General features: G+C 38.7%; 2 protein-coding genes across 10 annotated transcripts in view; one reads left to right on the top strand and one right to left on the bottom strand.

Annotated features, from left to right (window-relative positions):
• The window catches only part of LOC125242253 (solute carrier family 52, riboflavin transporter, member 3), a 29,835-nt gene extending 29,124 nt beyond the window's left edge, over positions 1-711 (top strand). For all 7 annotated transcript variants that reach the window (XM_048151037.1, XM_048150998.1, XM_048151021.1 and 4 more), the window contains one exon: positions 368-711. In XM_048151037.1, coding sequence (XP_048006994.1) covers positions 368-574 — 207 coding nt within the window. In that variant the 3' untranslated portion in view covers positions 575-711. The remainder of the gene's footprint in view (positions 1-367) is intronic.
• An 8,084-nt stretch (positions 712-8,795) lies between these two features.
• LOC125233794 (reticulon-1-A) overlaps positions 8,796-18,576 on the bottom strand; it is a 36,072-nt gene continuing 26,291 nt past the window's right edge. For all 3 annotated transcript variants that reach the window (XM_048139910.1, XM_048139919.1, XM_048139900.1), the window contains 5 exons: positions 17,430-17,637; positions 14,274-14,384; positions 13,427-13,533; positions 11,321-11,426; positions 8,796-9,050 (listed from right to left, as the gene is read on the bottom strand). In XM_048139910.1, coding sequence (XP_047995867.1) covers positions 8,996-9,050; positions 11,321-11,426; positions 13,427-13,533; positions 14,274-14,384; positions 17,430-17,637 — 587 coding nt within the window. In that variant the 3' untranslated portion in view covers positions 8,796-8,995. The remainder of the gene's footprint in view (positions 9,051-11,320; positions 11,427-13,426; positions 13,534-14,273; positions 14,385-17,429; positions 17,638-18,576) is intronic.

The raw sequence follows: 18,576 nt of genomic DNA, 5'->3' as shown, positions 1-18,576 counted from the left end.
ATTAAATAACACATGGATTTAGCCGGTATCTGATGAGTTAGAATGGAAATTAAAGACATTTTGACTACAAGGTTTGTTTACATTGTTCACAAATTCTATTGACGGTGACTTTAACTTAATCAATCAGGAAATAAAAATTACAATGACTACATATTACACATAGTGGCCTTCACACTTCTTCTAGTTCTAGTCACAACAATAGATTATTAATTCATTAATTTACTACAATGAATTAGTGATCTTGATCAACTCCATTCAGCAGTAAAACTAAAAAAAGTACCTATAAAACTTTCCGTACTACGAAATATTGCGACTATTTTAAAATTGACAGCATAATACATAATGACATCATACCCCTCGTTTCCAGATCGCGTCATGGACGGTGGTGAGCGCCATAATCTCGTACGCGCGCATGTGGGTATACGGCTGGGCGCGGCGCGGCGGCGCGCGCGGCATGCGCGCCACGGGCGTGGCCACGCAGGTGGGCTCCTCGCTCGGCTCCGTGGTCCTCTACTTCATCGTCAACTACACGGCCGTGTTCACGCAGCCGCCGGCCTGCCCGCCCGTCAGCTAGTACCGCTAGGTAGCTTGCGTTGATGGTGCTTGATTTGTATTTGTGCAATACGTCCCAGATTGTCGCTTGCCTTGCAAGCACGTTGATATAATTCCAAAGTCTCAAGGGGATTGGTCATATAGAATCAAAATATAATTTTTAACCGCCTTCCAAATCTCAAAGGAAGGGGTTATCAAGTCGTCTGTATGTTTTTTTTTTTTTATGTTTGTTCCTCGATATCTCCGTCGTTACTAGACCGATTTTAAAATTTTTTTTTTGATTGAATCTATATGCATACAGATTGGTCCCATTTTTCTCAGAACCCAGTTCTGATGATGGGATCCTAGAGAAATCGAGGGAACTCCTCAAATGTGAAAGGCATACATATGGTGATTTTTGTGTTTTTAAAGGAACAGCATGCATTTACGTACGGAACAGTGACATTTGGTGCAGTGGAACTCCTGATGATGGTCAGAATGGAACTCCTCAAATCTGAACGGCACACTTATAGTGACTTTGGTATTTTTATAAGAACAGCATGCACTTACGTCCAGAACAGTGATATTTGGTGCAGTGGAATTGCTGATGATGGTCAGAACGGAACTCCTCAAATCTGAACGGCACACTTATAGTGACTTTGGTATTTTTATAAGAACAGCATGCACTTACGTCCAGAACAGTGACATTTGGTGCAGTGGAACTGCTGGTGAAGAGTGAGCCGCCCCTGGTTAGAGTTCCGTTCTGATAATCATTCTCATCTGTAAGTACTTCAGAATCATCCAGATTTCAAAATTGGTTCAGAAATGACGGAGATATCGAATAACAAACATTAAAAAATATACAGACGAATTGATAACATAATCCAACATTTGAAAGTATTTATCACCAGAACCCCAAAGGAAGGCGGTTTTTTTTCTTAAAAATTATTCCATAGGTTATACGTAGGTAAAAGATTTGAAGTATTCATACAGAGAATGGGTAGGACAGTGTTCTGTTTCCGTCGCAAAAGGTTGATGATTCAGTCGAGCGCCTTTGAACTCCCTGTTCCCCTCTTTATATACGGCCCGGATGCTCGGAGGAAATATAGACTGGAGTAGCCTTCATGTTCCGTCTACGTACAAATAATTCTGCCAAGATTCGCGGGAGGTGAGGAAATAACACATGTAAAGGAGTACTCACAAATGCAAAAAATATTATTGTCAATACACACGCACATTATGATAAAAAAATAACACATGCTCATTATGATGCACACAGACATATCACACATGGAAATACTTCGTAGAAACACAGTGTATACGGACACTAAATGCGCACGTGTGTGTCTCAAACTATAGGGATGAGGCAGGCATCGATAACTGAAGTCGATAATAATTAATGAAGCAAATTATAATTTTAATGATGTCGTTGTTTTTTCTAGATCTGTTTAATGTTTGGCACTATTATAATCATATTAAAATTCACTAATGACAATCCTGGGTAGTAGGTATCACGCGGGTGGACTAGCGATGGATAATAGGATTAGTAGGTAAAGAAATATTTGACATTTTGACAAAACATTAATTTATTTTTCCAGACTAACTAATCAACAACGTTTACTGCGGTTGGTGGTACTAAATCATTATAGACAAACTTGGTTAAATAAATAAACTAGAAATGGTTTAGTCTTCATTAACTGTTTTCAATACTGGTTCAAAGTGTAAAGTTTATTAAGTACATGTAATAAAACTCAAATCATTCTCTTTCGGAAAATTGCAAATATATTTCAAATGAATTGTGTGATCAAGGTTTGCAAATCATACTTTTTTATCGATAGTTGGTATTTCATCGACCATGCCCACATCTCTACGACGAAGTCTCGGTCAAATGATTTTTCTAATTTTCAATTTTATTATCCTTGTCAATATTATTATAATATATGCTCTATTCTAATTGAAATTAGGTTAATTCTTACAAAATATATAAATGAAGTCTCGTGGGGAGTGCGTCTTTTTATGAATAAATTGATATATAAATATCGACCCTATTGTAAACCACATTAGGTATATAACTTCTTAAACAGCAAAAAATCGAAGTCTCGTGGGGAGTGTTCGTGACGTAATTTCTACCCACCAACAAATTTCAAATCGATTGCATTCGATCACATAAATCGATATTCGATGACGTATGACAAAAATATTATCATTTAGATAATAAAAACAGTAATATAACAATATTAAAACTACTTACAAATGGAATATTATGCCATCTTTTTGCAAACTTGAGGTATTTGAGCGCTTATTACAAGTGTTCACAGCACAAGCGGGCATTTTTAATTACCAGTGATATGTGTCGTGGCGATTCTGTGAATGAGCATGAATCGATTGTGAAATTGTATTTACGTGACTTTATGAACATTTGTTCAAGTTTTTTGGCAGAGGGGTAAGTAACTGAAAGGCTACTCCAGTCCATATTTCCTCCGAGCCCGGATGCCTTGATCGACTCCTATGAAGCTCCTTATGATAAGCGACAGTGTGAGGCGTTTTGCCGACTGCCGATACATTTGTAGTTCGTATTAATTTTATGACGCTGGGTGTCAGTTACAGTATCTGAACTATCTCAGTAGATTTCTGTAATGTTAATGGCCACAAGTTAGTTATATGTTTCGGTTGATATGGTGCTTACCTACACTTGTAGTTTGTATAAACGACGCTGGATGTCAATGAAATTTACTGAAGTGTGTGTTCTTAGATTTACTATAAGTATTTGTTGACAGTGATCAAACTGACTTGTGATGAGTGCATGGGAAGCTTGTTTGATTCTTAAGGCAGTGTGTTTCAAGAGCATTTTCAGTACCTTAGGGTGGTATGTACGGGTAGTTTGCGGTTTAATACAAAATTGACAGTTTTATATGTGATTTAAATTACTTATACTAAGTTTAATCATGATACTTAAAATGAAAATTCACATGTACTTACCAGATAAAATTCCCTGAAGGCTCATCTTAGAAATAAGTTTTATAGCAAATTGAAGTATCTAGGTAGGTATGCTGTAGACATTGAATGTTTGATAATTTGCAGTAAAGCTGTACCTGCCCCTTATTTGTGTCATTCCTTAGCAAAAAGTCCCGCTTTGTCGCTTGCTATAGGGATGTTTATTCGTTTAAAAATACTTGCAAATTCTAACTCGTCCTTATGGTAAGCGCCAATGTGGAATCTTTGACTAGATTTCGACACATTAGTTCGTTGATAAATGGGTTTTATAGGTACTTATCATTTGGCATGTGATACTACTTGAAAGTAAAGATGTTAAATAAATGTGGTAATTAATTGATAACTCATATTGAAGTCATATAAGGATTATAGATTCTGTTGTTCATGATAACTCTCGAATTTATCATGTCTAACCTTCAACCGCATGGCAACATAAAATTGTTCCAATGCACACGTTTTTACGAATGACACGTTAGTCTGTGGACTTCAATTAAGTAGGTATGTAAAAAGATAATTGCGAAAATATTGGCTTCGATATAGAACGCCGGCGTTCACATTATGTCAATCAATTAATTTAGTAGATAAATGAATTATGCAATACGTAGATAATATTCAATATATCATGAAATGTTATGACACACATAATGTTATGAAATGAAATAAAATAAAAGAAAGTGTCTCAAACGCCTCGCTTTCTTATAGTTACGTTGTTTTGACTAGTTGGCATATTCGTTATTTGTCGTTAGGTATTCCATTGAAATTGCCCAGTAACAGCCTACAGCTACAGCTTGCATTAGCTAGGCTCAATACATAGTCTTACTATGAGTTTGACAATAATATCGCTAGGCTAATGTCCTTTAACCCCTGGAACGCCGTTGTCAAAAACTTGCTACTGAATTAATAACTTTCAATCTGTTAATTACAGTTTAAATTGCCTGGGACAGATCTGGCACAAGGCGCTTGAGGGGTTAAGAATATTTTCTATGCATCTCACTTTTACTTGAATATTAGTTTATGTAAAATGTATAGAAAAAGTCAAGAGACAGGCACTCAGACTTTACTGAGCTACGGTAGATCTCAGTTGTTCCTTCTACCTATAAGGGACGAGTTGTGAACTTTTCATAGGACACTACATACAGAGACAATACATTACATCATGTTTCATTTTAAGGGTCTCCCCAAACATATCGACGCGGAACCGGCTTTTGCTGACCAAAAATCGCTCGTTAGTGTGACCAAAGAGGATCGAGTATTATAGAGAGTTACTGTCAAGTTAAAATGTGTAATCACAGTGCATAGACTGCCATCTCTCGGCACAAACTTAAAACTTTTGAACCTCAGTTTTGACAATTTGTCCCATATTGTGTTAAAATGTCAAATATTAATATTAGCGCCATCTAGCCGAGCGTTCCCCAAAGGTGTCGCCGTCTAGGTAACCGTACCTTTTTCTGTATGGTTTTAAGTTACGTTTTTTTTAGACTTTATCCGTCTATACGGAGTTACATATGTCTTTGGTATGACCATGCGTACGGATGCGTTCAGCGTCATACTAACTAGCGATTTTTGTTCGGCTAGAGCCGAATCCGCGTCGATAGGTTTGGGTAAACCCTAAATGTGTAGTCGAATAAAATGTAACATTTAACAGAGATACAGTGTATCTAGAACGTCTTATCTGGTACCAGTATAATGAACCCTCTGTTAATGTTATCTGTTAAACAATAAAGGTTGACGCTTGACTGCACAAGTGTAGGTACTTGTACCTATGCAATTATTAGAAGGGTAAATAAACCGATTTGTTATGTCTCCATGTCGGTAATTAAATGTTTACTTACGTGTCTGCGTGCATTTTCAATATTTTAGGTTCTGTCCAAAAAAGGTAAAAAAGGAGCTATGGGGCGTCTCCGTCCATTTGGAGCTCCTTACTCAAATTAAAATTTGATAGGTATGTACTAAAAGTACCTTCTTATAGTATTCCTAATTCTGAATATGTATTAGTAAGTCCACAGGTACTTAATAGTAGATACTCGTACCTACGATTGGACCATAGATAAATAATACGTTACCAACCTACCAAATTATATTTATTTTAATATTACCTAGCTTAAATTATATACTCTGTCAAACAAGTCTGTCAGTAAATAAGAACAAAGAAAACTATATGCATCCTAAGAGTTTTGAATGATTCACGGTTATTTTCCGTGATCATGATGCATGCAACTGCGTCGAAATATCGGGAGCTCGACAAAAATCAAAAAGGTAATCACGGTCTATATCCCGGTCAATATAAGTCTATATGCATCCTATTCTTTAGGGTGCTAGGGAAAAGGATACCTATAGTTTTCTTAGTTTTTATTTACTGACAGACTTGTTTGACATAGTTTACTAAATTGTTAGGCTTCAAAAATAGTTCTTGAATTTATGTTTATTATCCTATGTAGGTAAAACCTGACCAGAAATATATGAATACATATTTGATTATGCGCCATGTTGTGGAATTTTAAGAGAACTACATATTTTCTTTACAGGTCACTTAATACATGAGTGTAACAGCGCCCTCTTGACAATGCTCATATATTCCTGGTCGGTTTTTACCGTAGTTTAAAGTTACTAAAGTTTTATAGATGGTTATGGTCAGTGATACTTTACTTATACCTAAAAATGTTTACTATTTGCAGAGTTACCTAAATTAAGATATACCCTGTTATTTTCGTTAATAATACCACAATGTAGTAATCCTATAAAGTATAAACGGTTGTACTTATGAAATTTTAGATAACAGCAAATATACAAAGTTGACAATAATGTTGTGGTTTCATTTAATTTAGTACGGTCAACCGGGGTGGCTTTAAATAAACGCAGGGGCGACTTTGAAGATTTAGTTTTTAAGTCATACTGTAAGTAAATTCGCGATTTTCTATGGTAGATTTACAAGCACTTACAGAAAGATTTAGATTTACATTTATTGATCTAACTAGTTACATGAACAGCTTATTTATTTATTTATTTAAACTTTATTGCACAATTGAAAAAAAAGTACAAATGGCGGACTTAATGCCTTAAGGCATTCTCTACCAGTCAACCATAGGGCGAAACAGAAATTCGCGAATATAGGAATGTTCAGTAAATAATGTTAATTTTAAAGCCGTTCAAATACCATCAAAGTAACCCCAAATTTTCCTAAAGCCACCCCGGTTGATGGATAGAGGTATTATAAACATAGGTAAGAATCATAAGATTCATAAGTTTTACAGGGGGCTATCCTCCGGTGGACGTCGTAGCAGTCGACTGTAGGATACTGTGGTGGGGACGTTGAGCTGGCAGTGGCAACCTATCACTGCAATGTCACAAGTTCGTTTTCTTAGTATGCTAACGTCGTCCTTTGGAACTAATTTGTCACCATACAATTTAATATGGAAAAGCCGACAGAAAGAGCGTAGCACCAGTCGTGCACGTATGCGCATAGCCCACAGAATGGCAAGTCCTACCACGGCCAATGGACTAAGAGCCGACCTTCCTCATTTTCTCAAGGATGAAACTGGGATAATATAGAGTTCGCATCGACGTTCAATGTCAGCATATTGCCTAGTTCGGCACGTCGGGCATTTTTTTGCTATAAGATTTTTTTTTTCTTTCTATTCTCAAGGCTGATTGTTTGTTATATGTGTTAGAAAATAGTGCTAGGAATTGATAATCATCATTTCCTAACCATTGCCGAAACAAAGAGCACATGACAAGGGTCGTCATGGAAATCGAAGAACCAAAAAGAGGGCCAGGTCGCCGGCCGACGACCTGGATGGGCACCATTTCCAAGGACATGAAACCCGAAACTGCACAAAAACGCCCAGAATAGCGTCTTAGGACTAGGAGGCCCTCCCCCCCTGGACCTGCCCCCTGGGGTCGGCCCGACCTCAAGAGACATGGGAAATAGGCTCAAGAAAAGAAGAAGATTGCCGGCCGTAGCTTGAGAAGTTAGGGTAACTCTGACTTTCAAGCGTCTGGTAAATGTTACGGCCAGCAGAAATGGTCAGGAATTGATGATTATCAAATCCTTACAGTCTTTTCTATTATCTTATACTTTTAAACGAGCAATTCTTGTATATTTATTTATTTATTTATTTATTTATATATATATTTATTTACACTGACGATCTCGGAAACCGCTCTAACGATTTCGCAGAAATTTGTTATGTGGGGGTTTTTGGGGGTGAAAAATCGGTCTAACTTATCCTTAGGTCCCGGAAAACGCAAATTTTCGAGTTTTCATGCGTTTTTCTTCGCGCGCCATCTCGTGTGCAGTAGTTGTACTGTTAAGACAGAATTCTTTTGGTCGATGTAAGTACTATTTATTGCAAACACTAGATGGCGACACAGGTCAAGGCTAAAACGAATAGAAAAATACACTATTTGAGTTTTTGTGGCGAAATGCGCGCCATCTCGTGTGGAGTAGTTGTGTTGTTAAGGCTGAGAATTCTTTCGCTCGATGTAGGTTTTTCGCTTGAACTAGATGGCGACACATGTCAAGGATACGAAACAGAACCGAGCGAAGCTCGGTTGCCCAGATTATATATAAAAATCAGCCTTGAGAACTTAAGGAGTGTTAAAATGGCCGACGGGCCGAGCTAGTTAATATGCAGACATTAAACGTCGATACGAACTCTACATTATCCCAAAATTTAATCTTTGAGAAAATGAGGAAGGTCTGGCGGCTCTGGGTGGTTAGCCGAATGGCACAATCGCTCACGAAACGAAGCGCTAGTAGATATCTATCTCTATCGCGCTTGCGTATTGGCGCGACAGAGCCAGCGGCGTATCGCTTTCGTTTGGCGTCGGAGAAATGCCATTCGGCTACGGGGCCAGGGCTCTTAGCCCACAAGAAAACAATAGAGGACAGTACAGTCAACCAATTGGAACCCCAGGCCACTCTACAACCATGTCAAAATGACAAGCAGTACGGGATTTACATGTAATCTGATTTATAACGTCACTATGACAGTTCTACAGTGGCCTAGGGTTCCAATTGGTTGACTGTACATGCGCGGATCGGCCTAGGTTGGCCACACACATTGCAATGACCACGTGACGGCGTGACCCCCCTGAGTATGAAGCCGCATCCGTCCGTGAAATAACACTTTCTTTAGCGTGAAATGATATTTGTTTATACATGTTTTTGCTTTCTAACTAGTCCACAAGATGGCAGGATCTACTATGTACAAGAGGCAGACTGCAGGTTACTTACTTTTTTTTCTATAACTAACAAAGAAAACAGCAACTGGTTCGACAGTTATTTTAATTTAAAATTTCAAAAAGCAAATACAATCTCCGCATGACTCGTCATAAAGCTTTACACGTAAAGTAGTTATCTTTAATAGTACAATAAATATAACAAAGAGTGAAGTACTCCGGCGCTAATAAAAGATCTGTCTGCACGCCTCTCGCTCGCTCCCGCACGCTCCCTATCTCGCGTCCCGCTTTACTTGTCCTTCTCGCTCTCAGCCTTCCTGCCGAGTGGGACTGCTGCTCGCACTCTGGAAATTAAAACAAAATAAAATTAGCAAATGTTTTCTTTAATCAATGTTAGCCGAGGCACGTCAGCATTAGGGCCCATTTACATGGTACGAGAACTCGCATGCGAATTTTTTTTACATTGCGGTATTCGATTGAATCGAACCTCAAGATCAACAGTCAACAATGTAACTAAAATCGCATGCATTTTCGCGCGCCATGTAAATGTGCCTTTAGCCGTTTGCCGCGCCGAAAAAAGGTCATTGCCGCAACATACCTCGTCTTTTGGATAGATTGGGAATTTCATCACGGTTCAGTGATTTCCCTGAGAATATCCAGTATTTTATTAATTAAACAAAATCAAAAAGTTACTAATTTTTAACAGGGATTAGGTGACTGTCATCATATCTCTCATGACCAGGGCCCGTAACTTTCATGCCGATGACATAAATTTGACGTCACGCTGCATATAGTAGGTATGATTCAAGAGTTTTATTTAATAATTAATCATTATTCATCAATCATTTTAATCATGACTTCAAAACTAATATATTCATACGTGAAATAATGAATACTTACTTGATACGTGAAAAGTAAATTAAATTATTTGTTTATTTTTTGCATTCATTTTATTAATTATGTTTGTTACTATATTTCAATAAATCAATAAATTATTAATACAAAACAAATTGTTTCCTTTTCGTTTCACGTATCAAGTAGGTATTAATTATTCCACGTATGAATAGCTTACTTTTGAAGTCATTTGCACATGATAAAAATTGATTAATGAATAATGATTAATTATTACAATAAAACTATTTGAATCATCCTATAAGCAGCGTGACGTCAAATTGATGTCATCGGCATGAAAGTTACGGGCCCTGCTCATGACTCACGCATTATATTTTACTTTAATCATACATGGTTTCAAAGTGGCCGGAGTATAGTGCAAAAGAATCATCCTTTAAAAATTGTTATCGAAAACAAAAGAGTCATTTGTTTTCACTTTGTTATTCACTTTGTAATTTTATTGCTAGTCACTTTTGACAGCAGATTCTAATTATATTGACAGATTTTTGTGGAATGCATAGTTTTCCTTAAATTGAGACCATCTAGGATGCGATTTTACTTGCGGTCTTTTGAAGTTACATACCTAATTCAGCACACAAACCAATACTATCAGGGGCGGCTCACTCCGTGATACCATCGCCGCGCTACAAGTACATGCCGGGGGCCGCGAGTTCGCGGCCCATTCAGCTGTGACGACCTTCGTGCGGCGCAATAGAATTCAATGTCGGCTGCTCGCGTGCAGCCCGTTTGTTAATGTAGATAAGAATTTAGAATGGCGGCATTTTGTGACTATCAAAGGAGTGAGCCTTCTGTACTTGTACTATTATATATTCTGTGATACTATTCTATTAGTCCATAATACACGGTGAAATAAACAGGACCGTTCAAACTTTGCATAGTGACTTTTGAGGTTATAATGAACAAGATTTATCATGGGACCAATGCTGAAATACCAAAATGATTATATATGTTTCATGTTTCATACATTTCGACTGTCATGATGCCGCTCATTTCTATGGAACAGTTGATTTTTTTTTCCGCGATTTCAGCATTGGTCCCATAATAAAAGTTGTTCATTATGACCTCAAAAGTCACTACGCAAAGTTTGAATGGTCCTTTTTATTTCACCCTGTATATTGCGAAATAAAGTTTTAGCTTTAATTAGTCCCACCCCATATTCCTCTAATGATCCCAAATTATTATTATTATTATAGCCTCATTTATTCCTTAGGTAATACATTCACATTCAAATAATGTACAGATCATAATTAATTTCACATGCATTTTTTTTTCATAGCAATGTCATACTTAATTTTAAAATTAACCTGTAATTCATTTAAATTTACTCATTTATAATTTAAACCATTACTAATAAGATTTTTTTTTTCAATAATTTCATGCGAATTAAGATATTTATAATGAATTTATTTATCATTTTTACTTATTACTTAAAGACCTCTCTTCGAGTGAAGGCCTCCTCCATATTATTCCATAGATCTCAAGGACCCCAAATAATACACCAAAAATGCAGCTTTACATCACAGTTTGTTTTCTCAGCAAATTTTGGTGTTAGATTTGACTGGTCTATAAGGTATACATACAATAAGTGTAACTTACAACCCAGGACAGACGGTCCTGGCGCCTACGTACAAGGAGGCCCGACCCCAATTGAAAATGGGAATGTGGCAGGAAGAAGAAGGAGGAGAATAAGTCTGTAACTTACTTGGCGGAGATCTCGTTGATCTTGGCGCGCGCCAGCTCGAGGTTGGCGTCGACCTGCGCCTTGTTCATCTCGTACGCCTTGGGCAGCGTGAACAGCGCTATCCAGCCTGCAATACACAATAAAACCATGTTAACATACAAAAAACTATTAAAGTGAAAGGAAACTTCACCTATTTAGGCACTGGTCCCACCGCGAGCTAGTAAGCTATGAGCTATCCGGCTATTTATTTATTTATTTATCGTATGGCATATATCGTTTGCCACCCCCATTTACACCACAGCGACGCGCAGTTACCGACGCCTGTCCTAATCCGATTTAACCGACACCAAAGTCGTCGAGGTTCCTCAAATCCCACTGGCCGGATCCCAGCTTGTAGCTCAAAAAGGTCTGTAGGCATTAGACCTCGAGTCCCATTCTGCTGTCCACGCCTGTAATGTGTTAGTTTGTGGGTCGAGCAAATGGAATTTTAATGCTGGGGGTTTGCGAGATTTAAGCCTGAGGGTCTTGAGCGCGTTGAGGTCCTCGTGAATAGGCAAGCATGTGTTCGTGCGGATCTTCGAGATTTCTCGATCGAGGCACTTTTCGCGTCGGATGCTTGGCGGTAGGATATGGCTGAGTGCCGGCAGCCAGTGCGTGGGCGTTGGTTTAAGGCAGCCGCTAATAAGCCGCATCGTGTGCTTCAGCTGGGTATCGACTGTGGAGGTGTGGGTGCTATTTAACCACGCTGGTGAGCAGTATTCGGCTGAGGAGTATACAAGGGCAAGCGCTGTCGTTCGGAGCGTAGCTGCATTAGCGCCCCAGGTGGTCCCAGTTAGCTTTTGAACGATGCTGTTACGGGTCTTCAGTTTTGCGGCTAGGTTATTTAAATGCTCCTTAAAGTTGAGACCTCTATCCAAGGTGACTCCAAGATATTTAGGAAAGAAGTTGTGGCGGAGAGATTTGCCTCTAAATTTTACTCTTAACTCCTTGCCAGCTTCTTTGTTGCACAGGTGAAAGCAGGACACCTCAGTCTTAGAAGTGCTGGGGCACAGTCGCCATCTGGAGAGATAGTCGTCTAGTAGGCCCAGGTCCTTTTCCAGCGTAGCTTCCCCCGCTTCCATGCTACCTTCCTGTGTCACTAGAGCCAGGTCGTCGGCATATGCAAATTTCCGTGAGGTGGTGTCAGGCGGGCTATAAAAACGAACAAAAGATAATCACTCCCGTGCAAATAAAAGAGACACGGCGATGTTTATAGTTACTCGCCCAGCGGTGAGCTATCAAAATCGCCGTGTCTCTTTTATTTGCACGGGGGTGCTTATCTTTTGTTCGTTTTATAGCATATAGCTCATAGCTTACTAGCTCGCGGTGGGACCAGTGCCTTAACTAGGACTTGTAAAATTTCGGAACAGTCCTGTTCATGCCCACGGCTTTGATAACTTTTTGTCTATCGCCTACAAAAGAGCTCCCTTTTTAATGACGCAAAATGTGTTGTTCTAATATACGCTAAAACCTGGTCTTGCTTAGCATAGCGTGCGTGAAATGTAGGGGCAGCAAGGAAAAGTGAAAAATGCTTTTAAACTGGTTTTATCTATCTCTCACTAATGACAACTATGAAGCAATGAAACTAAAAATAAAGAATCTATTTATTTAATTGAAATTGAAATCATTTCAGCATTCAGCATAAGTTTTTAACTTTTAAGTGAAAATTAATATCAAACGATACCTACCAATGGTATCGTACAAAATATACGCAATCGGCAATCGGATTAACACTTTCTACCAAGAACCCAGACCGCTTAGAAGTTAGCCGATTACATGGGTTTCCCCGTATGTAGCGAAAATGTCGTAGCGCCGCGTAGAGCCCGGTTTCGAAAGTGTTAAGTTACCCTGTTATATTAATGAGATGAGTTCTCGAGTGCTCGAGTCGCGTTAGAATCGATGCAATACGCAAGAACGCAACTGACGCTTCGAGTCTCGCTGTCAGTTCGACAACGAAACGTTTTGAGTCTATCTATCGACACGCAACATTGACAGTTGCGTTACGATTCGAAGCGTGAGTGATTGGCTGTTTGTCTGTAGAACTTGTGCCTCCTACAATTCAGTCAATTTTTTTTAAGTAATACTGACCCAGGATGATGAGCGTCATGCCGTTGAAGCAGGCGCCCACGTACGTGAGGCACCACAGCAGCACGCCGAACTTCAGCGAGTCCACCAGGTCCTCCACCAGGAACAGTCTGCAACGTTCAACAGAACCATTAACAACAGTACATTGCATCAGAGGCCGGGATGCCTAATCCGCGCAGTCGTCGATCTGGTGCCCATTTCTCGAAGATACAAGTTACAATAGGGAACTTGACTGTAGTTAAAATAAAATATTTTATACCATGCACGAAATAAAGCATCAGATATTATAAGAAAAACAGGGACAGAAGTTATTTTAAAATCCAATTTCTATTTAATAAGTCAATATATAAAGTAACTAAGTTGACCGTGACGCCACTCAATTCGATTTCATATAAATTACATATTAGCAAGTCGTTCAAATTCGTATTGACAGTTCTTAAAAAGAAGCTGATTTGACTAGGAGGCCAGTAGTCATTTACAAGTGGTTGTCAAAATGTCAATGTCTAATATGACAAGTTGGGAACAGACTTCCGCTTGTAACTTTGTAACTTTCAGTTTTGACAAATGGGCCCCTGCCCCCTGATAAAGCATCTTAGAGCAGTGGTTGGCGTGGGTACTTGGGTAGAGAATGTTTAAGTACAAACAGCAACACCCTTAACTAACCATCGGTAGACTTTATGCCCTTGTAATAAGGATTAGGTACAAATGTACACTTAACAGTGTCGCTGATCATTTCATTTCATTCATTTCATTTCATGACGTTCCATATCAGTCAGTAAATGCCAGAAAAAAGAATAAGCGGGCTTTACTGTTACTCTGCTCAGAGTTCTCAGACAGTACTATTCCAAACTGTAACAAGAATAAGCGTTCGCTGACTGCAGCATTGAGGTGCGCCGTGGCAGACGCGGCCAGGGACTGCACGCGCTCAGAGGGCACGCTGATATCTTGCTCCAAGAAAGCTCTGGAACGGAAAATATTCACTTTTACCAATGTTACCCAGTTCAATAGGTTCTCGTAGAAGGTACCTTAACTAGCTAAAAGTTCTAGGAAATTTCATGTACATTTCACGAGAAATAAAGAAAATTCAAATATGTGAAATGGAAAGTTTCAATCTCAATATAAAAATGAGGACAGTTAAAGAATTTGTGTACAGTCCTATTTTGAAATCTTTTAGTACCAATATTTTGACCATTCTCCGCGAGTGAGTTTATAAACAAGCATAAACTTCATTGATTGTTTTTGCGTCTTGAATCTATGATTATTAAGAGCCATTTTTACCGCTTTGCTCACAAACAAAACATTCTTATAATCGTCTATCCACGTCGCGAAACAACGCGTACAATTAGTTGGCGGCGATATTAGCCCCATTTATTGACCTGTTGTTATGAGGATTACAGGGAAAACATCACCAGTAATGTTACGCAGTAGCAATAGCAATAGGTCACATCGATCGCCTACATTTTCCTGCATCTCTTCAAAATTCTGTTTAGCAGCCTGACCTTTCGCCCCAGCTTTCCCGACCGGCGATATTTTTAGACCCTCCACCGGGATATTTATGCCGTTTTCCGATAGAGTAGATTTCTAACTTTGGAACTCCCAAATGCCAGGCCCCGTAGCCGAATGGCATTTCTGCGACGCGATACGATATACTTGGATAAACTTTATGGCATCGGTGCGTCCCTATCACACTTACAAATAGTGCGAAAAGGACGGCCTGACGTTATATCATTTATCACGCGGCCGTGCTTGCCTGCCAGTTGTCAACGATGACGATTATGTCATTTGGTACTCTGGCGCTTATCATGCGATACTCCTACAGATCCACCAAGGCCATGGTCTTGAAGCAAAATTCTGATACTCTCCAGTTTCATAAACTTCTTCAAGAGATTTGCTATTCACTTCTTTAGTAGGAGGGAGAGTTTCGGAGTATTGGTTTTGTTTAAGACCTTGGCCTTAACGGGGCTATCAGTGATAAGCTGAACGTGAACACCGCCCACGAACGTGTAGTTAGTGACAACTATGACGTTAGCTTACCCTGGCGCTTATCGCGCGATGTAGTTTCGCCACGGCCATGGCCAAGGTCTTTAACCATGAAACTCAATGGTCACACTGGTCACAGACACTTTGTTAACATAGTTGTAATTGTAACCACTTTGTCAGTTTAGTCGAACACCGCCCATCATGAACAAACGTCAATATAGTGACAACAATGAATATTATGAATTATGGCGTAAGTACCCTGGCGCTTGTCGCGCGATGTAGCCTCACCACGGCAAGGTCAAGGTCAAGGTCAAAGTTTTAAAGCTCAATGATCACAGAAACTTCGTTGAAACTACTCTTGAAAGTTTAGTCTAACACCGCCCACGAACAAACGTCAACAAATAGTAACAATGATGAAAATTATGTTTTTTTTCTGGAGCAGTAGATAAATAAATTTACCATTACTTTTTATCTCATACATTTAATTAGAGGTTCGTGCTTCCAATTTTATAAATTAGTATCTACTAACTACCTACTATCTAGTAGGCTTATACAATTATTTATAGAAAAACTCAAAAATCTCAAATATGGAAGTGCGTGAGTGAACAGTTGAATACTAAATAAATACATTAAATCGGTGAAAAAAGACGCGCGAAAGCTGTTCAAACATAAGTGTTCAATTCAAGACAATATAGTGTGGATTGTCATTGAAGCTAATTACCTAAAATTCAAGTCCTGAGTTGATATGACATGAAATCTAGTGATTATCAAGCGAATTTAATGGAGCAATATTGGCCAACAAGCTAGATTATTAATTTATTTACCAAATAATCACCAGTTAAGTTTTAAATTAATTAAAAGTTAAAAAATATCACACGTGCCCATATCGGCTATATATCAGCGGAGTTTTATTTGGTTTAACGTAATTTAGTTGATCGTGCTGTTTTTTTACAGAAGGCTTTAGGCGAAGAGCTAATGTATTAAGCAAAACCTTAAACTCACCATAGTCAAAAGAACAAAGCTACCTATAGTTATAGTTAATGCGAGTCAGGCTCTTTCTTCCTTGTTTCATGTTTCAAAGAAAGAGATGACTCATCAATATTTTGCAAGATCCATGCGGTCATCGTCACGGATAAAAGAGACGTCTGGCCGAAAATGTAGTGCATGGCACACATACATAATATATGTGAATGTGTCGAGGGGTCCCATATCGAGTTTCTTTTTCACGCTTGCGCGCGTGACGCGTTTGGTTGCGCATCTCGGCTCTATCTGTTGCATATATGTCCCTGTATCTACAATGTATATATTCCACATACCTACATATGTATTCTTTGTTTGCGATGAAGAGATTTCGGCGCGCGATTGTTTTCGACTTTCGTTTTGATGGATATATACACATATCAACAGGCATTGAACATTCAGCGCAGAATATAAATTGTGACAGCCAAAGCGGTAAATATACCGGAACACATCTTTTTTTATAGGTACTGTTAAAGGTGCGTACTGTATGTACACTGTAACTTTTTGTTTAAAGCTATATGGTAGGAACAGTTTTAAATGGTAAGGCTTTACGAGTATGTAAAGCTCATAATCATCCTCCTTGCGTTATCCCGACATTTGGCACGGCTAATGGGTAGCCTGGGGTCAGCTTTGATAACTAACTTTTGATTATGTAAAGCTACTTGCAGAATAATCTGGAGTCTTGCTCCAGTTACGAATGTTTTGATCAGTCAGCTGACATGAAATATAAATTCTAACTCATCATCCTCCTTGCGTTATCCCGGCATTAGCCACGGCTCATGTGAGCCTGGGGTCCGCTTTGACAACTAATCTCAAGATTTGGCGTAAATACTAGTTTTACGAAAGCGACTGCCATCTGACCTTCCAACCCGAAGGGTGACTAAGGCCTTATTAGGATTAGTCCGGTTTCCTCACGATGTTTTCCCTGCCAAGCTATAATTTCCTATGTATTTCTAGCACACCTTTCTAGCTATCTACTCTATCTAGTTAAAGTCCGGGTACTCACTTGAAGGGATGTCCCTCATTGGTCTTCTGCACGGCCTGGAGCACGTTCTTGTAGATGCGGAAGGCGACGGCCGCAGACAGCGCCAGCAGGGAGACGTACGCCGCCACCGACACGACGGAGCAGCACGCTAGCGCCAGCAGCAGCGCCAGGCCCGCGCCCAGCGCGGCGCCCGAGCGCGCGGCATTGCGCCAGTATATTAGCGCCTCCACTGAAACACACAAGCATATTGTTACTATCGTGTAAAGAAGGAAACACAATTAATGATGCCAGTCGCTAGCGCCAGTCTTGCTACCAGTACACCATAAAATGGTCAGTCCGTCGGCTGGCATCTATCCGTCAGTTAGAAGCAAATTCTCTGGTGGACTGATCGTCAGTGGGCGTCTTATATTACAAAATACAAAATACAAAATCATTTATTCAGCAAATAGGCCACGGAGGCACTTTTACATGTCAACATTACAGAGTATTCATTAAAGTTAAACAAATGAAATTAATAGAAATATTAACTAAAAATATTAATCATAAGCAAAGTAGCTATACACTGATATAGAATTAGAGATGTATAAAGTCTCTAAATGTCATATTATTACTAACTATAATCAATACATAAAGAAAGTGCAAACAGATACAAAGATAAAAGAAATCTATAATACTTCAATAGTTGTAAAAGACTGAATATTACAAGTAAAAATATTATACTTAATCAAATAATCCATGGAGATGTATAGCGTCTCCAAGAGTCAAATTTTATAAAATTAAAATATTTAAAAGTAGAAACCTTTGTCAAATAATACAAAAAAAAATACAGAAAATGAACAGCTAAATTACACATTTCAAGAGATGTACAAGTCTCTAGTTGTCAATCATTAAAGAACAAATCAAGTTTACAAATAAGGGCCAATCAAGGTTACAAATTAAGTTTAAAAATATAATCAAAATCTCAGAGATGTATAAGGTCTCTAAGTGTCCAAAAAACTAACATTAACTTAATCAAACGACAACAAGGTTATTAAAGTAAGGAATCTATTTTAAAATAAAATATAATCAAAATCTCAGAGATGTATAAAGTCTCTAAGTGTCCAAAAGCTAAAATTAACTAAATTAAACGACAACGTGATGGTCTCTAGTGTCATCCTTAAGACATTAC

The sequence above is a fragment of the Leguminivora glycinivorella genome, chromosome 1 (assembly GCF_023078275.1).
Source record: "Leguminivora glycinivorella isolate SPB_JAAS2020 chromosome 1, LegGlyc_1.1, whole genome shotgun sequence".
Taxonomy (NCBI): Eukaryota; Metazoa; Arthropoda; class Insecta; order Lepidoptera; family Tortricidae; genus Leguminivora; species Leguminivora glycinivorella.
The sequence above is the reverse complement of the archived record's forward strand: the minus strand, read 5'-3'. Positions and strand labels throughout refer to the sequence as shown.